The sequence below is a fragment of the Myxine glutinosa genome, chromosome 5 (assembly GCF_964187855.1).
Source record: "Myxine glutinosa chromosome 5, kmMyxGlut1.1, whole genome shotgun sequence".
Taxonomy (NCBI): Eukaryota; Metazoa; Chordata; class Myxini; order Myxiniformes; family Myxinidae; genus Myxine; species Myxine glutinosa.
In genome coordinates, this window is record NC_136265.1 from 17,070,775 (window position 1) to 17,093,524 (window position 22,750).

Below are 22,750 nucleotides of genomic sequence, written 5' to 3' on the forward strand. Positions count from 1 at the left end.
TGCCAGTTTGTCTTCAAAAAGTCCAACATCCAGTTCATTGAAAAGCTCAGGCTGAATCATGCCATCCGGGTGGCAGAGTCCAGAGCTATTTCTACCTGGGTGGCAGCGTCCAGAGCTTTTTCTATCTGGGTGGCAGCGTCCAGAGCTATTTCTATCTGGGTGGCAGCGTCCAGGGCTATTTCTACCCGGGTGGCAGCGTCCAGGGCTTTTTCTATCTGGGTGGCAGCGTCCAGAGCTATTCCTATCTGGGTGGCAGCGTCCAGAGCTATTTCTACCCGGGTGGCAGCGTCCAGGGCTTTTTCTATCTGGGTGGCAGCATCCAGAGCTATTCCTACCTGGGTGGCAGCGTCCAGAGCTATTTCTACCTGGGTGGCAGCGTCCAGAGCTATTCCTATCTGGGTGGCAGCGTCCAGAGCTACAAGTCACCGCTGCTGTTCGTCAGTTGTAACAAAAACAATGCGAACTCCCCAGATTTCTGCAATTGCTTTCTCAATTCATTTGCCCATGTGGACCGAAGAGTAGTTTTGTTTCTACCTCTCCATTTGAGTCTGTTGGAGCACTAACTGTGTGATGCAACTTCATTGGATGGACACCTTCCATCCATCATTGATAGCCAGGCAAATAAAAATATGTTCACTTTTTGGTTTTCCGGTTTCCTGCCAGGGACCAAGTTCATAGGTTTCTCACTGGATTGATTTGCTCCTTGGAACAAACTCATTTCAAACCTGCGACTCCATTCCAGAGAACCGTGACTTGCTCATCGGAGAGGACGTCTTTTGTTTCGTCCTCCGAGGTAAGCCAACATTACCCTGCTCGGCCTTGTCACTGCCCCAAACTGCGCCTGGTCGTCCTCTTGCGCCAGGCACAGTAAGTGTCCATGGCTCATGGCCGCCATCTTTCCTACCGATGGGCGAGGCCTGATGAGGAAGGTTATAAGCCGCTGAGGGAGAAAGCTTTGAATTGTGAACAATTTGGTGCTCCCCTCTATCCCACAATGCATTGAGAGTACCATGTTCCGGTCTGGAGCCACTTCCGAGGCGTGACCGTAAACGCAATGTCACACCGGCTGCCTCTAAAGCACTGGCGTTACTTCCGCAACGATCTGCCGAGGCAGAGCGTCTTGGTGCCATCGTGACTGCGGAGGTTGGTGTCTGAAGCCCACCGATACAAGGTGCTGCTGACAATCGTCTGCTCACAAATTCGGAGTTAGAACGAGGAAGAGGACACGCAGCCATCGTGGCCACGTTTGGGTAAGGACGAAAGGCACCTGGGCTGAACGCACGGCCCGTCCTCATCGCTGGGCCACGAGGCAACGAGATGCACTGTGTCGAGTCCTGCCACCATCCATCTGGTCCAGAAGGCTGCTGGATAGGAGACAGGTCCCTGAATGCTACTGGCCTTTGCCAGTTTCCTCTATATCGTATCCCATCGGGAGTCAACATGCTTGCGTAGGATGAAGGATGACAGGGAGCTGGGTGGCTTGGCGGATACGATTGAGGTCGCGGAGGAGCGCCAGGGAGTGCCTGGTTTAGCCAAGCCTGCTCGTAGACAGCATGGTAAGAACTTGGCGATGATGGCAGGTGACTTATCATGGCTGGGTGTTTATTCGAGCCTTCAAGGGGGACAGGTGTTCTCGAGAGGGGATATATTTCAGCATGAACTTCTACTTGCTCCTCTTCACTCTTCTCAATTCGTGGACCTTGTGGAACCCCATGCAGGCAGCTGTATATACTCTGTAAAAAGCACAAGATTGAGTAATTAGATGTGGTAAACTTCACAAAATATTTGGTTAAAATAGATGTTTATTATCACGTGTACTGGCACTCCTCGCTATATGAACTAGAAGCGTTCCATGAAAGTAGTGTGCATAGCGAAAATGTGTATAGTGATTCCTGGGGGGCTGATGCTCGGCCACCTTCCGCAACCAAACCTAATCTGACGGAATCCAAAAACATAATAACTCCGTAAATCAATACAAAGCATCACTAAATGTACAATTAATTGAATATCCATCAGAAATCTATCAACATAGAAGAAAAACTACAGCAATTCGACTGTGTCGCCAATATGCCTCCACTAAAGTTCCTGCTTGTGACAACAGGTAGATGCCTTCGTTCATTGTCCTAAAAATAAACAAGTTTGATTTAAATCCTTTCAGCTGTTCTCAAGTATCACATTTTTACCAGACATGACAGGTTTCACATCGATCAGTGAAGCGGTTTCTGAGAAGGGTTTTTTTTTTAATATCGGCTTTCAAGCTAATATGGCTGTCAAACCACGTGACATATGACATCAAAAATGTACACTCTACAAATGTATGGGAAGGGGATCACGTTTGTGAAGTTTCTTGTTGATCGGTTAAGGTTCATTGAGGTATGCAAGATGGCTGCCAAACCTCGTGACCTATGACATCATCGTTTTCAAAGTACATGCAGCATTGGTGTTAGACAGCATTTGTAAAGTTTCGCATCAAAAGGGTAGGCGGTTTCTGAGATATAATTATATAATATTTCCCTTCAATCCAATATGGCTGCCACACCATGTGACCGATGACATTTTCGTGATCAACTTTTAATCACCATGCCCAGTCGATGACACACATAAAGTTTCGAGTCGATCGCTTCGGTGGTATGGGAGAAGATGTTTTTTTTAAAGGTTTTAGGTTAAATCCAATATGGCTGCCAAACCATGTGACCTATGATGTCAAAAATGTATTATTTCAACACAAATTGGTCATAGATCATGTGCATGAAATATCAGATCGATTAAAACCTTTATGGCTGGTATACCACTTCACCGATGATGTCATCATTATCATCCGTTTGTTCCCCATTGGGAGTACTTGACAATGTGCCAAGTTTCAAATTTTTCCATTCAGCGGTTTTTAAGAAATAGATATTTTAAATTATTTGCGTTTAATCCAAGATGGCTGCCATACCATGCGACCTATGACATCACAATTATAAAAACATTCTACATGTGTGTCGCTCCTACCCTGAAAGTTTCGTTTCAATCAGACATGTGTTTGCTGAGAAAAACGAGGTTTAGCCAGTATGGATGGACGGACGGACAACGCGAAAACATAATGCCTCCGGCCACCTTTGGGGCATTCACAGTTTTGCCATTTACTGCATGTGGAAACTGTAAGTATGTTTGTATGTGTGTGTGTGTGTGTGTGTGTGTGTATGTATATATATATATATATATATTTATACATACATATATATATATATATATATATATATATATATATATATATATATATACACATACATATATGTGCATATATACAGTCGTGGCCAAAAATATTGGCACCCTTGCACTTTTTTCAAATAACTCACAATTTTCTCCAAAATAAGTTGAATTTGACAAAAGTATTTGGTCTCCACAATTCTTTATTTCACTGTTAATATTACAGAACCCTTGTTTTTGATTAAGAACTTAATATATCCTTTTAAATCAGAAAATAAAAGAATATGGCATGGACAAAATTATTCACACTCGAGACTTAATATTTGGTAGCACAGCCTTTGAACAAAATAACTGCAGTCAAGGCTTCCTCTAGTGATGAATGAGCTTCTGTTATGGATTCATCACTTCCGTTGTGGTGGTTTTCATCCACTATAAACATTTTTGATGCCATGTACTATTATTGTTTTCAAAAGGTTTATTGTTTATGAACTGTTTCCAGAAGGTAAAAAGTTAATGTTTTAAAAGAAACAGGAAACCGGATCGGGAACCGGACGCCAAGGGAGAAGAAGAGAAAGAGAAGGCGGAGCGAGTGAGTTCGACAAGAAAGCCAAGCTGCTTTGAGGTCTGAGCGAACGTTGACGAACGAGAGTCATGAGTGAACTTTGGGTTTCCCAGGAAAGGGATTCCTGCGACAGAGTTGTTATCGCTGTGACAGATAAACCTGCGTGTCAGGTTTTGCGGTCGATTCCGAAGAGAATCGTTTGACTGCCGTTACGCCATGAGAACGGGCCGTTGGCCATTTTGACTCGCGCAGGACTTGTGCTTCGCTCAAGGTTTCATCTCGCTTTGACCATTTTCACCGCATTCAGACGTTGATCTGGTGTGAGTGTGTGTAACGTGGCTTTTGAGTGGAAAATCTGCGTGTCGCCGATTTGGAGCCGGGAACCGTCCATACCCGAGGGTGTGATTTCCCAGTCGCCTTGAGGGCGCCTTTGCGCAGCTTTGGCAGCAGGACTGTAACTGCCAACCCAACAGGATTCTGGTCTTGATTGGACATTGTTCTGATGATCGCTGGGGCGGATCGACTTTGGCTTGAAGCCGGGATTAGAGACATTGGGAATCTTCTTATTTTCGCTCACTTGGAGCACAGTGAGTTATATTGTATGAACCTGATGGTACCATCATAGGAAATATATATTGGTTGTACAATTGATTACTATTATTATTGTTGTTGTTATTCTTGTGTGACCTTAATACAATATTTGTTTGTTGGTAACAATTGGTGTGGTTTCACCATTGATTTTTGACACAGAATAACACATCTTTCTGCCGTGACTCCTCTCGGGGCTCGGAGGTACACCGTGACCAGGGGGTTTGGGGAGGAGCACGTAACAGCTTCCTACATCTCTCTACTGGCAGTTTGTCCCACTCTTCTTGTGCAAACTGCTCCAGATCTCCCAGATTTGAAAGGTGCCTTCTCCCAACTGCTGTTTTCAGATCTTCCCACAGGTGTTCAATGGGATTTAGATATGGTCTCATTGCTGGCCACTTCAGAACAGTCCGGCGTTTTGTCCTGAACCATTCCTGGATGCTTTCTGTGTTTGGGTCATTGTCCTGCTGCAAGACCTATGACCTTCGACGGAGATCCAGCTTTCTGACACTGGGTTAAACATTGCACTGCAAAATGCCTTGGTAATCTCCTGATTTCATGATGCCATGCACACATGCAAGGGACCCAGTGTCAGAGGCAGCACAGCAACCCCAAAACATCACTGAACCTCCGCCATGTTTGACTGTAGGGAAGGTGTTCTTTTTTTTTGAAGGCTTCATTTTGTTTTCTGTAAACATGGAGATGATGTGCTTTACCAAAAAGCTCTAATTTGGTCTCATCTGTCCACAGGACATTCTCCCAGAAGGATTTTGGCTTGTTCAGGTGTGTTTTGGCAAACTCCAGTCGGGCTTTCTTATGTCTCTCTCTCAGCAGTGGGGTCCTCCTGGGTCTCCTACCATAGAACCCCCTTTCATTGAGTTGGCGACGGATGGTGCGAGTTGAAATTGTTGTACGTTGTGTCTGAAGGTCATCTTGAGTCCATTTGGCAGGTGATCAAGGTGCTTTCTCCACCATTTGAACAATCCTTCACTGCAATCTTCGATCAAGTTTTCTCTTGCGGCCACGTCCAGGGAGGTTGGCTACCGTGCCATGGGCCTTAAACTTCCTGATAACATTGCATACGATGGACACAGGAACATCATGGTCTCTGGAGATGGACTTGTAGCCTTGAGATTGTCCATGCTTGGCTACAATCTTGTGGCTGACCTCCTCAGACATTTCTCTGATTTTCTTTCTTTTCTCCGTGCTCATTCCGGTACACACAGTGGCACAAAACAGCAGAATGTTTCCTTTTCTCTATTCAAACTGGTGTTGAATGAGTGATTTTTATATTGCAGGCACCTGCAACTCAGCACAGGTGAGTTCAATTACAAATAAAGTAGAAATCTAATTATTTCTAATAACTTCTAAAAGGTGCCAATAATATTGTCCGGGGCATTTTATGATTTATGTGTAGAATAAGCTAAGATTTCGTAATTTTTTCAGCTTTTTTTGTTTTCTTTCACGACAAACCAAAAAAATACATTTGTTGATACCAAAAGATTTTTTTATTTAAACAATTTTCTGGAAGAAATGGTGCATTATTTGAAAAAAGTGCAAGGGTGCCAATATTTTTGGTCACGACTGTATGTATACATATACATATATCTTTTTAAAATCATCATTTATGTATATTTTTACATCAATATCATATATATTTTTAAACTCTCTTTTATATATAATTTTCATCAGTTGCACTGCATAATGAAATGTTTGTCCAATCATGAAATTATCAGTATTTTTAAAAAGTAAAGAAAAAATTGAAACAACAACCTGATTATCCAGCGAAAATAACGGACCATAATAATAATAATGATGTATATAACGGACGGAGGAGCTCTTACCCGGCTAATGATGAATAAGAGACCCGGTGGCATGTCTGCGTCCTGGTTGCAGCAATGTCTTCCAACACGGTAAAAGAAATTTTCCCCGATAAAAACCAGGAGGCTGAGAAGCATGGCGACCACAAGCATGAAGAAGACGCCTGCCATGTTATCAACATCCAGCTTACTGCTCATGGCCTCATTACGCTCGTTGTGGCACATACCGGAGAGCCAGATCATTTCCAGGTCATCAATGTCACCTGCATGGGCAGCGGGCAAGAGAATGTTAAGTTTCGGGTTGCATTCTGGGGAGTGTGTACCATGAAATCATGAAATAACTCAAGGAGACAAACAACAATTACTTATTTTATATGAGAGCAGCGCATGTAAGTGTGCATTATTAAAAGTAATAAGATAATCCTTTTCCTTATTGTGTTTCTTGTCCAAATCTGCTTCGCTGGATGTACTGGGAAACGATGAAAACACAAATTTATGATGTTTGGAGTCTGAGTCCCTTCCTCACAAGTCTGAATTTGAGTCTTAGTAGCACGTCCCATGCGCAGCAGCAGACAGGGTTTTGTAATCACTTCTGTGTGTCTGTATGTGTGTGTGTGTGTGTGTGTGTGTGTGTATGTGTGTAAGTGTGTGTGTGTGTGTGTGTGTATGTGTGTGTGTCAGTGTGTCTGTATATGCGTGTGTGTGTGTGTGTGTGTGTGTGTGTATATGTGTCAGTGAGTCTGTATCTGCGTGTGTGAGTGTGTGTGTGTATGTGTGTGTGTGTCTGTATCTGTGTGTGTGTGTGTGTATGTGTGTGTGCGTGTGTGTGTGTATGTGTGTGTGTGTGTGTGTATGTGTCAGTGTGTCTGCGTGTGTGAGTGTGTGTGTGTGTGTGTGTCAGTGTGTCTGTATCTGTGTGTGTGTGTGTCTGTGTGTGTGTGTTTGTGTCAGTGTGTCTGTATCTATGTGTGTTTCTGTGTGTGTGTGTTTGTGTCAGTGTGTCTGTATCTGTGTGTGTTTCTGTGTGTGTGTGTTTGTGTCAGTGTGTCTGTATCTGTGTTTCTGTGTGTGTGTGTTTGTGTCAGTGTGTCTGTATCTATGTGTGTGTGCGTGTGCGTGTATATGTGTGTGTGTGTGCGTGTGTGTGTGCGTGTGTGTGTGTGTGTATGTGTGTGTGTGTGTGTGTGTGTGTCAGTGTGTCTGTATCTGCGTGTGTGAGTGTGTGTGTGTGTGTGTGTGTGTGTGTATGTGTGTGTCTGTCTATCTGTCTGTGTGTGTGTGTCTGTCTGTCCGAGCCCCATAACTTGTCATTTGAGCTATTGTCATAAAATTTTCACCAAGGCTTTATTATAATAGGGAGAAGGCAAATTAATACTTTTGTCAAAAGGTCAAAGGTCCGCGTCACCTAAAATCATAAATTTTCATCCAATTAACCTGAAATCGGAATTTACCATTTGTGTTTTGTCATCAAATTTTCAACTACGCTTTATTATGATAATATGGAGAAGGCAAGTAAATAATTTTGTCAAAAGGTCAAAAGCTTGATAACTTTAGCCATTTCCTCATCAGTTGATTTGGCAAGTGATGGCACAGTGATAGAAAAAGACACCTGGAGCCTATTGGCAGGCAATTGGACTGCAATGCCACTTTGTAGGGTTCGTAGATCTCTAATCCTGGCTGGTTCGTAGATCCTGGCTGGCGACGGTTCGTTTTTTTCGCAGGTCTCCACGGCCCACGCTCTCCATCGAAATCGAAGTTAAGTCATTGTTCCAATTTGTATTTTCGTTATAACTGTATTTCTTTTATGGTGTATGTACGTATATTGTCCCGTCAAAGATTTTCGGTGCAAATCTTTCATACCTGTATTGAAAATCGCGTTAATTCGTGTCGTCTCGAGGCCCTGTACAGTGTACACTGTACAACCTTGGGGCTTTGTTTTTCTCTCAGCGCCTGTCGTTTGTGATCCAATAACTTTCGTTCTCTGTTTTCGCAGTCTTTCCACCCCAAAGCCTACTTCCTTATGTAAATCTCAACTCAAAAAAAAAAAAAGAAAAAGACATTACCTTCTCTGTGCTCATTCGTTTATTCTTTCTTATTCGTTCGTTCGTTCTTCGACCACGTGTTTCTCCCCCATTTCCCCAGATAGATTGTCAAATTTCAATTCGTTATTTTATCGTCCATGTGATATTGTTTGATTATAGTTAGTTTTGGTTTGAATTTCCTGTAACTCGTATTTAATTAATCGTGTTCTGCTCCTCGTGTGTGGCCTTGTACTGTAGTTGTACCCCCGTCGGTGTTTTGTTAACTTAAGTGTGTTTTGCTTGGCTCTTGGTTTTTTCCCTTCTACCCCGAACATAATACTGTCTAACGTTCTAAATCCCCACCCCCCCCCCCCCCCCCAAAAAAAAAAAAAAAAAAAAACCAAAAACATTTATTTTATTTTCTCCACGTGTACTGTTGTCTCATCCTGTATTTTCTGTCCAGGTGTGCTGTTCGCCCCACCCCCATTATCTCCTTGCCATCCACCGTTTGCCCTGTTCACGTGACTCGTGGTGGTCCCTCTCGGCTCTCCCCCCGTTGGTATTTTTGTGCATATAAGATTGTTCATAGTTCTGTTTAAATATTTTAAATATGTTTAACCTTTCCCCTTCTGTTTTTTATTCAGTGGTATATTACAACACGCTGTTTTTCTTCCTATTTAAAAGGCTTTTCTCAATTTCCTCTCCAACTCATTCCACTTCAAAAAAAAGAAATTCAATATCTTATACGTCTCCCTCACTACATGGTCTAAATTCACATTCATTCCATCCCTCCTCCATCATCCTGAACCGGATTGCTAACTTGAAAATCACAACAAACCCAATTTGTTATCAATGTTCGTCTTTCATTAATCATCCACTTTCTAAACTCCCCTCTTGCCCCTCCCATCCAAATCCCCCCCCTTGCACCTACACTCCGAAACTTCCCCCTTGCCCCTCCACTCTTAAACTCCCCCCTTGCCCCTCCACTCTTAAACTCCCCCCTTGCCCCTCCACTCCTGAACTCCCCCCTTGCCCTTCCCCTCCTAAACTTCCCCTTTGCCCCTCCCCTCCTAATCCCCCCCCTTGCCCCTCCACTCCTGATCTCCCCCCTTTCCCCTTCCCTCCAAAACTCCCCCCTTGCCCCTCCACTCTTAAACTCCCCCCTTGCCCCTCCACTCCTGAACTCCCCCCTTGCCCTTCCCCTCCTAAACTTCCCCTTTGCCCCTCCCCTCCTAATCCCCCCCCTTGCCCCTCCACTCCTGATCTCCCCCCTTTCCCCTTCCCTTCAAAACTCCCCCCCAATCCCTCCCATTCAATTCTCCCCCCATACCATTCCTCTCCAATTCTCTCTCCTCCCCCCTCCTCCTCCAAGCTGCCTCCTCCCCACTTCGTCTCCCTTCTATCTCATACCTCCACCCCCCCAAACCTTCTACTTTCCTCTGCCCCCCCTCAAACAACCCCTCACTGTGCCGCATCCCTTCACCAGCAAACCTTTCATCCTCCTCATCCTTCCCTTTCTTGGAACTCTTCTGCAACATCTGAAACACTATCAACTGCTCTCCCTACCTCCCCCTCTCATCCTTCATCTTACCCTACTCCTCCCCTCCCCTGTCCTGTACCCGATGCTCCCCCTCTCTCTTCATTAACGGTATGGACCTCAAACATCCGGGGCCTTCGCTCAAACCTGACTGATCTCTCCATACAGGTTGCTTCTGACAATCCAGACTTGATCTGCTTAACAGAGACTTTCCTCCTTCAAGATGTCTCTGATTCCTTAATATCTCTTCCTGGTTACTCCCTCCTCCGGTATGATAGACCTGAGCCTCGGCCTGGTGGTGGGGTGGCTATCTTTGTCAAAAACTCTCTTCCTCACTCTCCTTGCACTGCTCTCTTTCCTCCTCACCCGCAGGAGTACCTCTGGTTACGGCTTCCTCTCCGCTCCCACCTTTTGTTCATATGTGTTCTGTACCGTCCCCCAAACAGTGATGACTCCATCTACATTTCAATGTCTGACAACATGGACCAACTTCTATCCACTCATCCCAACTCTCTCTTCCTCATATGTGGTGACTTCAACTGTCATCATGCCACCTGGTTGGGTGTGGGTTCCTCTCTCACTAGTCATGGCACCTCAGCAAAGGACTTCTGTGACTCACTGGGATTGACACAATCTGTCAATTTCCCGACCCGGATCTCAGCCAATGGAGTATCTTCTCTTCTAGACTTGGTTATGACAAACTTCCCTGCTAATGTCTGCTGCTCTTCTTCTGCTCCAATCGGTTCTTCTGATCATGTGCTTGTCAAAGTGGACATCTCTCTGGCCATTCTCAGAGAGCCTCCTCAGCGTCCACGAGTCTGGCATTTCACTCAGGCCGACTGGGACGGTCTTCAAGCAGCCATCAATCGTCTGGATTGGTCTCCCATCTCCACTGCCTCTGACATCAATTCTTCCTGGGAATTCTTCCAAAGCAAACTGATCTCTCTCATGCACAGATTTATCCCATCTCGCCTTCAATTGTCTTACCCTTCCTCCCGTCCATGGTACACTGAATCTTGTGGTGAGGCAGTTGCCCTGAAACAACTTGCCTTTGCCTCTTGGAAGGCTAATCCAACTGAAGGAAATCTCAGTTCCTTCCACCAAGCTCGGAACAAGTGTGTGTCTACCCTCAGGAGTGCCAGGAAGCACTATCTCTCCTCACTCAAGAATGAACTCTCAAACCTGTCTCCTTCCTCCAAATCCTGGTGGCGTCTGGTCAAATCCGTTTCTGGTGTTTGTTCCCCCTCCATCCCCTCCCTTACCTCAAATGGCCACACAGTTGACATCGCACGTGACAAAGCCGAATGCCTCAACTCTGTGTTCGCCTCGAAATCCTTAGTCCCAAACCCATCTCTCTCTGTTCCCACCTTTCCCAGTCGAACCCAACTGCTCCTGGACTCTGTGTCCTTCTCTCCTGACAAGGTGGAGGAGTTTTTGTCAAACCTCGACTCTGATTCTGCAACTGGACCAGACGGCATCAGCCCACGGGTCTTAAAATCCTGCTCTGCCGCTCTATCTCACCCTCTCTCTGTTCTTTTCACCCTATCTTTTGCTCAAGGTCATCTGCCAGCATCCTGGAAATCAGCTAACATTACCGCTTTACACAAAAAAGGTGCAAAAACAGATCCTTGCAACTACAGACCAATCAGCCTGCTCCCAATTATCAGCAAAGTCATGGAATCCATCATTGCTTCGGATATGAAATCTTTCCTCTTCTCCAATGGCTTGATCTCTGATCATCAATTTGGTTTCAGACCAGGTCACTCTACTCTGGACATGCTGCTTCTGCTGTCTCAACAATGGATGGAGGTCCTCAATGCCAAACAGGAAATCAGAGCTGTCTCCCTTGACATATCAAGGGCCTTTGATACGGTCTGGCACCCAGCTCTGCTCACCAAACTCTCCTCCTATGGTATCCATGGAAATCTCCATGCATGGCTTGCGGACTTCCTCTCTGGTCGTAGTCAACGTGTGGCCCTGAATGGATTTCTCTCATCTCCCCTTCCTGTTCAGGCTGGAGTTCCCCAAGGAAGTGTGCTGGGCCCTGTGCTTTTTCTGGTCTTTATCAATGATCTCTCTGACTCTCTGGAAAATCCTCTCTATCTCTTTGCTGATGACTCCACTCTCTGCCGCTCCATTCCTCTTCCCTCAGATCGGCAGTCTGCAGCCTCCTCACTCTCTGAAGACCTGGACAAAATCACAGACTGGTCAAACAAGTGGAACATGTCTTTCAATCCTGCCAAATCTCACTCTCTTACTATGTCTCTCCGAAAAGATCGACTGGACAACCCTCCCATCTACTTTCTCAACAATCCTCTCCAAGAAGTTCTGTCACTCAAGCTTTTGGGTCTCACTATCTGCCATGATCTTTCTTGGGAAAACCACATTTCCAAGCTGGCCTCCAAAGCCAGTCGCCGACTGGGCATCCTCCGTCGTGCGAAGTCCTTCCTCGGCACACCTGAGCTCCTCACCACTTACAAGGCTTTCATCCGCAGCTCAATGGAATACTGTTCTCCCCTATGGGCTGGTGCTCCTGCCTCACACCTGGCTCGGCTTCACGCTGTTGAATCCAAAGCTTTCAAAATCATTGGAATCTCCCGCGATGAAGCTATCTCTGAGGGCCTTTCACTCACTCACCACAGGCAGGTATGTGGTCTTTCTGTCTTCTACCGACTCCTCTCCGGCCTTGCTCCCCCAGCTCTCTCTGTGCTCTGTCCCCCAAATATTCCTACAGGTCGCACAAGATCTGCCAGCAACCCTCTGATGGTTAAACTGCCGAAATCTCGGCTCTCTGCTCACCTTCACTCTTTCATTCCTCTTTTCTCCCGCCTGTGGAACAAACTCCCACACTCCCTTCAATCCCTCTCCTCCCTCCAGGTCTTTAAAACAGCTGTTCACCACCATCTCTTATCTTCCCCCATCCATAACCTTGATCTTTTCTACCCCCACTAATTCACCCCAGATCCACCTTGTTTGAAATTCCAACTTATTTCCTGGAAATCCTGGCAGTGTCCATATGTTTATACCTCTCCCACCCCCCCCCCCCCTTCACATGCCTCCCCCCCCTTCACATGCCTCCCCCCCTTCACATGCCTCCCCCCCAAAGCCCTCTCCCTCCCACAGATCTCTCGATGTCTCCATGTCTCTCGGTCCCTGCTCTCAAATGTTGTGTTTGTGTCCTTCCCCCTCTCTCCCCATCTTGTCTACCGCTCCCGATGTTATTTGTTTTATGTGTCTGTTTGTCTTTCTGTGTGATTAATGTTCGCTCTTTCACGAGCCTCGATCTTGTATACAAAAAAAAAAAAAAAAAAAAAAAAAGAAAAAAAAAGAAAAAAAAAAAAAGCTTAAAGGTCAGCATCACATAACATCGTCAACTTTCATTCAATTGACCTGAAATTTTGAGAATTTGCATATTGGGTCACCAAATTGGTTCACCAATCAAAAGCTACAAGGCAATTGTTTTTTTTTAGATCTAAAGCTCAATGGTCAAGGCGTTGTCACGGGCATGGGCAGCGGGCGTACAGAAGAAGAAGAAGAAGAAGATGTCTGAATACAAACGACACGGACAGGCTCTGCATTTTCAGATACTTTCTCGTTTTAATTGTCCTTAAGAGCTCTCAGTTTCAATGCGAAGTGAGGAATATATGTGTATACGTATATATATATATATATACTGCACCTAGCCTTCATATGTATTGTGGAAGAAGCTTACCATAAATGTTTCGCTTAATCAACCAGTTTTTCTTGCATATTCGTGGCTATTCTTGCAATCCTGTAAGGTAGGCCCTCAGTCATCCTTTCAGGATAGGTGGGCCTTAAAACAATCAAAACGAGCGTTACGCCTAGGTCCCCCGTCGGTGAAGTGATGTGAGTTGACAAAGTGGAAGACGCAAGGCAGCCATCTTGAATTTTGACGTGGCGACCCAATTTTCAATAGCGTTCTCCCTTATGCGTAGATACACCCACACACCAGATTAGAAGTTGGTAGTTCGTTTATTTTTCAAGATATTCCACTCACAAGGTTCAGACATATATATGGTGGCGGCCATCTTGGATTTTGACGTGGCGACCCAATTTTCAATAGCGTTCTTCCTTATGCCGAGATACACCCACACACCAGATTAGAAGTTAGTAGTTCGTTTATTAGTGCCCTACCGGTGTACACCGGAGGGGACTATAGGTTTGCACGCCGTCCCTCCGTCTGTCCGTCTGTCAGTCCGTCAGTCTGTCCGTCCGTCCGTCAGTCCGTCACGCAAAGAACAGTTTTCCAGACTTTTTTTTCTAAACTCAATGCTCATGATTTCAAACTAGACACATGGTTTCCTCATGATAAGTTACAAATCAAGTTCGAACTTCACGACGTTTCGATCATTTTTGACAAAGTTATGGCACTTTGAACTTTGGGAATTCTGATAATTCTGATGATCCTTAACTCAGTGCCATTTTAAGTTTTAATTTCCTTTAAAAAAGATTTTCTCCGCAATAATAGGACCGATTGAGATCAAATTTTCACCGTAGGGGGGACTCGGTCTGTAGAATATTTTAATGGTAATTATGACGTCACAGGTCACGTGGTTCGGCCGCCATATTGTTTTTCGTGAAAACACGAAAACCCCTTTTTCTCTACAACGGCTGAACAGATCGAGGCCAAACTTTGCAGGCAGAATCGCATACCCATGACGAACAAAAAGTCAGCGAGCATGACGTCATGCGTCACATGGTTTCAGAGTTATGACGTTTTTAAGCATGAACCTTTAAAACTTAACTCCTCCCTCATTTTTGATCCAATCGAGGGGAAACTTCACAGATCTGTTCAGCATGTCAGTCTACTAAAATGTCCTTTTGGAATTTGCGATAGGGCACGTGGTTTGGCAGATATCTTTAATTAAACGAAAATATTTTTTAAAATGGATATCTCTTGTTTATTCGAGAGTTCTCCTCAAGCCGCACCGCACGCCCTCAGCCTCGCCTCGCGAATGTCAAAAGCGCGACACAGCGCGCGCTTTCGGGAGGGGTGGAGCCAAGCCGAGCAACATATATATACACATCGATCATTGATTGTGAACCGGAAAATATTGTTGCGGACCTCGGATTATGGCGCTCCCCTTACCGAGGGGGGTTTAATCCCCTCGTCTATTAAGCTGGCCATCCGAGTCCTAGAAGATATCACGCTCCTTTGCGGGGTTGAGGTTGACCAGGGTGACTGGTCAACGGGTTCCCAGATACCTTTGCCAACCTCTCCGCAAAGCAGGGAGATACTCCTGCCCGAGCCACGGACAAGATGGAAGATTGCCGAGCGGTTTAGCAATCCGAAGCTCGAGCCGTTAGCAATAAAACGAACCCGATCCTGAGCGTTGGCCAAATCGTGCCACGTATATCAATGGAGAAATCACTAAAGCGACCGGATGAGAGGAAACCCAAAGAATAAGAAGGAAGAACACAGGTTTATTAATTATGTACAAAACCAAAACCAAGGAAGAAACGAAAGGTGAGACTGTACAGGAAGAGGAAGAAGCAGATACACAGGGCAATCCTTAAACACTCTTATTTTATCACACGCCCAGGACAGTACAAACACACTTACACAAATGGGGAAAGCAGGGATGAAAGGTCCAGGCGATGGGGTCCGGTCCAGGCTCCGGATCCGCCGCGAAGAATGGCAGGCAGCTTCGCGTGTCGTTGGCGCGCGACCGGACCTTATAATTATGCGAGGGACTGGGATGCCGCGTACATAATCTTCGTGCCAACTCTCTCTCGCCCAACGTTCGTCTCAGAGGGTACCCTCGTGCAGGTCGCTCAAACAACGTGACAATCAATCGAGCGCTCCCCGCGCAGTTCGTTCACAATGACCTCCCCTCGCACAGTCCGTTACGATCAGCATCCCCCGGCGCAGTCCGTAAAAGGGCTTGGCGCTCCCGCTTATATGACCGCGCGTTGAAAATCAAGCCGCCTTCATAGGGCTATGCCCACTCATGAGCTCACCTCAGCCCTGGTTGGTCAGCGAGGGCTCACTGGCTCCACCCTCGACGGCTCATGGGCGAGGCCACACCTCTTCCCGTGGCTCCGCCCCTTCTTTCCTCAAGCCGACCTCGTGTTCAATGGCGTTTGGAGCAAGCGCTAAGGCAGCAACGACGGTACAATGCAGCGAACGCTCCTAATAAGATCACGTGAGCATTGGGAAGGACAAGCCCCATCTGTAGGTGCTACTGGCACTTTGGAGAGAGAGAGAGAGAGATTGGGGGTAATTGCAGGGGCCTAGGTTATTTGATTAATGCAACGCAGATTCAACTATTGGGAACAGATCCTTAACTATAACACATACTAATGAGATAACTAAAGAAGCAGCCTATGGTGTCCTCCGTGTTGCAGTATGACCTAACTAGGGTGCGACCGTTGATCTTTACACCAAAAATGAGAGTATTTACAGGGGATTATTTATAAGGGATTATTACAATATTTACAAAGTGGAGGGTTCTAAAAACCACAACAATATAATAAATTACTGATATTTAGCGACTCGAAAGGTTCTTTAGGAACAACTTATTTTCTCGTGCTTCTGCTGACCTGTCTGCAAGGTGTATAAATCGAAGTCCCGAGTGCGAATCACAGGTGAGCCCGTCCTGAGGTAATTAGCGATTGGGAACGATTCAGAACCTGTGGATAAATAAGCCTTGGTAATTTCCCCAACAGTTTTCCGGATGACAGACTGCCGGTAGGGGACATGTATTGCAGCGCAATACTCAGGATGCTTGTTTTTCAAGATATTCCGCTCACACGGTTCAGACATACATGGCGTCAGACATACATGGTGGCGGCCATCTTGGATTTTGACGTGGGTTGCAACCACACACCAAATTAGAATTCGGTCCTTCGATTACGCACGCACGCACGCCCGCACGCACGGACACAAGGACGGAGGGTAAAGCCATAGTCCCTCTTTCGCTCCGCGGTGCGACGGGGGACAACAAAGGTCTGAGTCTCCCGAATCCCCGGAGGGATCTCCAATCAAACGGCACCTTTTTCCTGTGACGGTCTGTTGTCGGTGTCAGACATGATCCGTCTGCAATAGTTAAGTCAGAATCGAGCCCAACCTTCTTGTTGTCCACCGGATGATTATAAGCACTCCATTTACCTTATCACCCAATATTGGCTGATGTGTCTCGGGCATAAGTGGACTGAGCGATTATGTTGCCTGAGATAAATCACATTAATCCACCGTAAGGGTAAAATAGAATTCATTTAGTTTGAAAATGAATTCGGGAGCATAACAGATGGCAATTAGTAATACAATCTTCACTCTTCCTGGGCCGAAATATGTGGAAAATTCATTACGTTTGCATTGCTGGAACAGTACCACGTGACTTGGAGCCTGATGAACTGTTTGCTCTGTAAGGATTGTGCAAACAGTCGTGCCTGGCTGAAAGAGCATCCTCTTCAGACATTCATTAAGAGGTCATCTTGTGTGTGTGTGTGTGTGTGTGTGTGTGTGTGTGTGTGAATAACTAGAAAGCATCTGAAAATGCAATGCCTGTCCGCATCCATTTGTATTCAAACGTCTTCTTGTTCTTCCGTATGTTCAAAATAAGGAAAACAGTTTAAAAAAAAAATTCAAAAATAAAATTCATGATTTTATGCAGATTTGGCCTTTGAGCTTTAGATCTAAAAAAAATAATGAGCTTCTAACTTTTGATTGGTGAACCATTCCTGTGACCCGATATGCCAAATCTTTTAATTTCAGGTCAATCGGGTGAAAATTAGTGATTTTACGCAACCTCGACCTTTGACCTTTTGATCGAAATATAAAACAAAATGGGTTGTAGCTTTTTATTGATGAATTAATTTACTGAACCAATATGCAAAGTCTTTAAATTTCAGGTCAATCGGGTGAAAACTCAAATGGTAAATTGAAATGTGAGGTCATTCGGATGAAAATTTACGATTTTCTGTGATGCTGACCTTTTGACATTTTGGAAAAATTATTAATTTTCCTTCTCTGTATTATCATAATAAAGCTTTGTTGAAGATTTGATGACAAAACTCAAATGGTAAATTGAAATTTTAGGTGATGATGACCTTTAACCTTTTGGCCTTTTGACCAAATTATTAATTTTACTTCTCCGTATTATTACAATTAAGCTTTGGTGAAAATTTGATGACAAAACTCAAATGGTTAAAAAGGTTACAGCCCAGACAAACATGCACACACACACAGACAGACACACACACACACACACACACACACACACACACACACACACACACACACACACACACACACAGACACACAGACAGACACACAGACAGACACACAGACACACGCACACACACACACAGACACACACACACACACAGACACACAGACAGACACACAGACACACGCACACACACACAAACACACACACACAGACACACACACACACAGACACACACACACACACAGACACACAGACAGACACACAGACAGACACACGCACACACACACACAAACACACACACACACACACACACACAGACACACAGACACACACACACACACACACACACACACACACACACACACAGACAGACACACAGAGACACACACACAGACACACACACACACACACACAGACACACACACACAGACACACACAGACAGACACAGACACACGCACACAGACAGACACACAGACACACAAACACACACACACACAGACACACACACACAGACACACACACACACAGACACACACACAGACACACACACATACACACACACACACACACACAGACAGACAGACAGACAGACACACACAGACAGACAGACACACAGGGAGACAGACACACAGACACACACACACACACACACAGACAGACACACAGACAAACACACAGACACACACACAGACAGACAGAGACAGACACACACAGACAGACAGACACACACACAGAGACAGACACACACACACACAAAGACAGACCCACAGACACACACACACACACGCACACACACACACGCCGACACACACACACACACACACAGAGACAGACACACACACAGACACACACACACATACACACACAGACACACACACAGACATACAGACAGACAGACACACAGACAGACAGACACACACACAGAGAGACAGACACACAGACACACACACACACACACACACACACACAGACAGACACACAGACACACACACACGCACACACACACACGCCGACACACACACACACACACACAGACACGCACACACAGACAGACAGACACACACACACACAGACAGACACACAGACAGACACACAGACACACGCACAGACACACACACACACACACACCCCATAATTATAGTATCGACGTATAGACGTTCATGAGGCAAGGACACGTGTTGAGAATGACTGAGAGAGACTCAATAACAGACCTGTGTGGGAAAACACCAGTGGATGGAAAAGGTAGAAGGATACAAAGTCTGCAAAGGAGGGACGTTATTTTTTTTAGCTCACCTGGAACGAAGTTCATGGGACCTTATGCGATGGCGCATCGAGCGTCCGTCAGTCCTTCAGTCCGTCCGTCAGTCCGTCCGTAAACACTTGAACCTTCTTCTCCGAAACCGCTCATGGGATTGCGACCAAATTTGGCACAAATTATATTTGTTGTGTTTTGACTAAAGTTGTTCACGGCATTAAAAAAATCGGGGTCTAAGGTGGTCTACCGGGGGTCAACGTGGGTCCAGGTTTGACACCCCCAAAATAGGTATTTGCTTTCTTCTCTGAAACAACCGACACTATTTCGATGAAACTTCACCACAACCTTCACCACCCGTGATGTACCAAAGTTTGTTCCTGGCATTTAAAAATCGGGGTCTAAGGTGGTCTACGGGGGGGGGGGCTTGCCCCCCAAAATAGATATTTGCTTTTTTGTCAGAATCTACACACACAATTTTGATGAAACTTCCACAACATTCATCATCCGTGTTGTACCAATGTTTGTTCAAGGCATTGGAAAAATTTGGGTCTGAAGAGGTACACGGGGATGTGGGGGGGGGGGGGGCGGTTGCCACCCTAAATAGGTATTTTTTGGTTTGTTTGTTTAAATTCTTATGATTATGTTAATATGATTCTACATTAGGGTGGTCCACAGATATATGTAATATTTAATACGATTAAAAATCCATGCTCCACAAGGCTGCCCTTTTTCCTATGTTTATAAAGATCATATGAACCAAATATGAGGTCAATTGGAACTTATTTCGAGGTTGCTCAAAAAATAACATTTTTAATTTATCCTGTTTTTTTCTCAGATGGCAGAAACTCGCAGCTCTTCCACAGTTTGGTTGCTGGGCAAGTCTGAAAAGGAAATAATATGTGGGGGACTACCAACCAAAGGACACACATTGCAGAAAATGGTGTGCCATCACATACAAGAACACCATACAGTTCGTGAAAGTGCCAAACTTAGTGTACAAGCTGTGTGCATACTGGGAGAAAGCACGAATTCCAGTGCAGAGAGGAGATTCCTGTGTGTGCCAACTTTTGAAGTTGTTTGATGCCTACAAACTGGTAAAGGAAAATAGAACCAAGACATTCGAAAACTATAGAGTGAAGGAGCAGATGTTCAAAGATGATCTTCAATCCCTCTTCGATATCTCACCAAATGATGCGCTTGAGAAAATGACGAATGAAGAAGACAAAGCATCCCTTATCATGCAGCGTGAGGATCCCTCAAGTTCACGTATGGGATCTGTGGACAACTCTCTGGCAGTGAAGGAGAACAGAAAGCGTATCAGGCTTGAGAATGAAGATAAAAGAAAGAGGAAACATGCTGCTGAGACTCTAACAGCAATGCAATCTGTTCCATCAACATCGGCTGTGGTTGATGATGATGATGAGTCTGAGATTGAAAGCTCCGATTCAGGGGACAATGAATTCAAAGTCCATCTTCTGCCAAACAGGTGAAAGAGGCTCCCATCAAGGTGATCACTCCAGCAATAGCGGCAACTCTGGACAGAGTAAATCTCTCAGATCGGCATGCTATGTTTGTGGCCGGTGCTTTTGCACAATCTCTTGGTCATACCATTGAAGACAAGTGCAAGCCAACAATAATAAATAATTTGAGTAATTGAAAATAGATAATTATCTATGAATTGATGTATGATGCTAAAAATTCTGTATTTTATTATTCATTAAAATTTGTCAACATTTTGAGCAACCTCTAAATATTGTCCAATCAAGCTCAAATTTTCAGCACAAACTACTTTCTTCAAGAGGAATAGGGGCAGGCTTGTGGAGAAATGAAAATCCAATCTTCAAATTTTTGGACCACCCTATTGTACATGCTGCCCTGTCTTCTAGCAACCATTGAAATTGGTTAAAAATACCTTTAGTCAGTGCAGTACACTGTTTATTAGTCCCCTACCGGTGTACACCGGAGGGGACTATAGGTTTGCACGCCGTCCCTCCGTCTGTCCGTCCGTCAGTCCGTCACGCAAAGAACAGTTTTCCGGACTTTTTTCTAAACTCTTAATGCTAATGATTTCAAACTTGGTACATGGTTTCCTCATGATAAGTTACAGATCAAGTTCAAACTTCACGACGTTTCGGTCATTTTTGACAAAGTTATGGCACTTTGAACTTTGGGAATTTCCCCAACAGTTTTCCGCACGACAGACTGCCGGTCGGGGACGTGAATTGCAGCGCAATACTCAGAATGCTTGTTCTACCAGGTGAGCGCCAGGGGTATTGCACCTATGTTTATATGATATGGAGCCGGTGGCAGTGAGGATGGCGGAGGCAGCAGACACAGCAATCAGCAGCAAGGCGAAGGAAAATTCGAGCTGCCAACCTCCGAAAAGGAATGAATGGTTGAGAGAAGAGATGGAGGAGACTCCCTCCCTGATTTCCTCCTTCTACGAAAACCTTTGCTGATGTTATTCTGTCTCTTCGACGAATGTGCTTGATCCCCTAATGAATATGAATTATACGAAGGCTGAAAATAATTGCCTCTCCAACTTTTCTTCTTCCTGTTCTCGACACTCTTTCATATTTTACTTGTTTTTTCTTCTAATTTCACTTGCATCGCTCTACAGCGAGTTCTCGTTTTGCTCTCCCTGTTTTGGCCTTTGCCAGCTGGGAAAGTGTGTAGTTGTGCATTGGATTTGCTTGAGAAATTCCTTCTTGCTCATGAGGACACCAGATCTGAAAAGGTGTTGTCATTAGTGAAGCGTCAGTTGTGCGTCAGTTTTATAAACGAACCTTGTTTTGCCTGAAAAAAAAAAGGTGTTTCCAGCAGGAAACAGAAATGTGCAACACTGCTCATCATTCCGCATGCAGCTTGTGCTCTGCGGCTGCTGGACAGGTAGAACAACAAGACGATGATCGAAGTATGCTAACCGCTGTGGGATGGCAAGAGAAGGTGACGTTCCACACGTTAACACTTCGTCTGAGCAACAGAAGGAGACAGGATAAGGAGGGTTGATCAGTATTCTTAATTTTCGGTAATTGTGAAAAGACAAAACAAATGGGTGATGAAGTACGCTTGCGCAATTCAATTTTGTTGGTAATCGTGCCTCCAACACTTTGGAGATGTTTCACATGTACAACTAGACCGGCGCTCAGTAGAGAGCACACCTCCACCTGGTTGGCCATATCACTGAATGGTAAAGAATCAAAAAATTCGACGAGCTGGATCGGAATCTGGATCTTCACCAAAAGTGAATCGATTCTTCCTTGTCACACACACAACCTCTCCACCAAGTTTCGTCCAAATCCGCCCATAACATTTTGAGATATCCTACTATGTATGGTGTTTGGCCCGATCTTCCAATGGTGAAGAATCACTTAAAAAATTAAATAATTCTCATATCCGAATCCATATTCAGATCTTCACCAAAATCGAATCGAATCGTCGTTGTCACACACACAACCTCTCCACCAAGTTTCGTCCAAATCCGTCCATAACTTTTTGAGATATCCTGCTATGTATCGTTTTTGGCCCGATCTTCCAATGGTGAAGAATCACTTTAAAAATTAAATAATTCTCATATCC

The 22,750-nt window shown here is 44.9% G+C and overlaps 1 protein-coding gene across 1 annotated transcript in view; it reads right to left on the bottom strand.

The window, feature by feature from the left end:
* Positions 1-530: 530 nt before the first annotated feature.
* LOC144892085 (glutamate receptor ionotropic, NMDA 2B-like) overlaps positions 531-22,750 on the bottom strand; it is a 248,235-nt gene continuing 226,015 nt past the window's right edge. Inside the window, exons 12-13 of the mRNA XM_078777254.1 lie at positions 6,187-6,425; positions 531-1,733 (exon numbers count right to left, since the gene is read on the bottom strand). Of these exons, the coding sequence (XP_078633380.1) occupies positions 720-1,733; positions 6,187-6,425 (1,253 nt within the window). The 3' untranslated portion in view covers positions 531-719. The remainder of the gene's footprint in view (positions 1,734-6,186; positions 6,426-22,750) is intronic.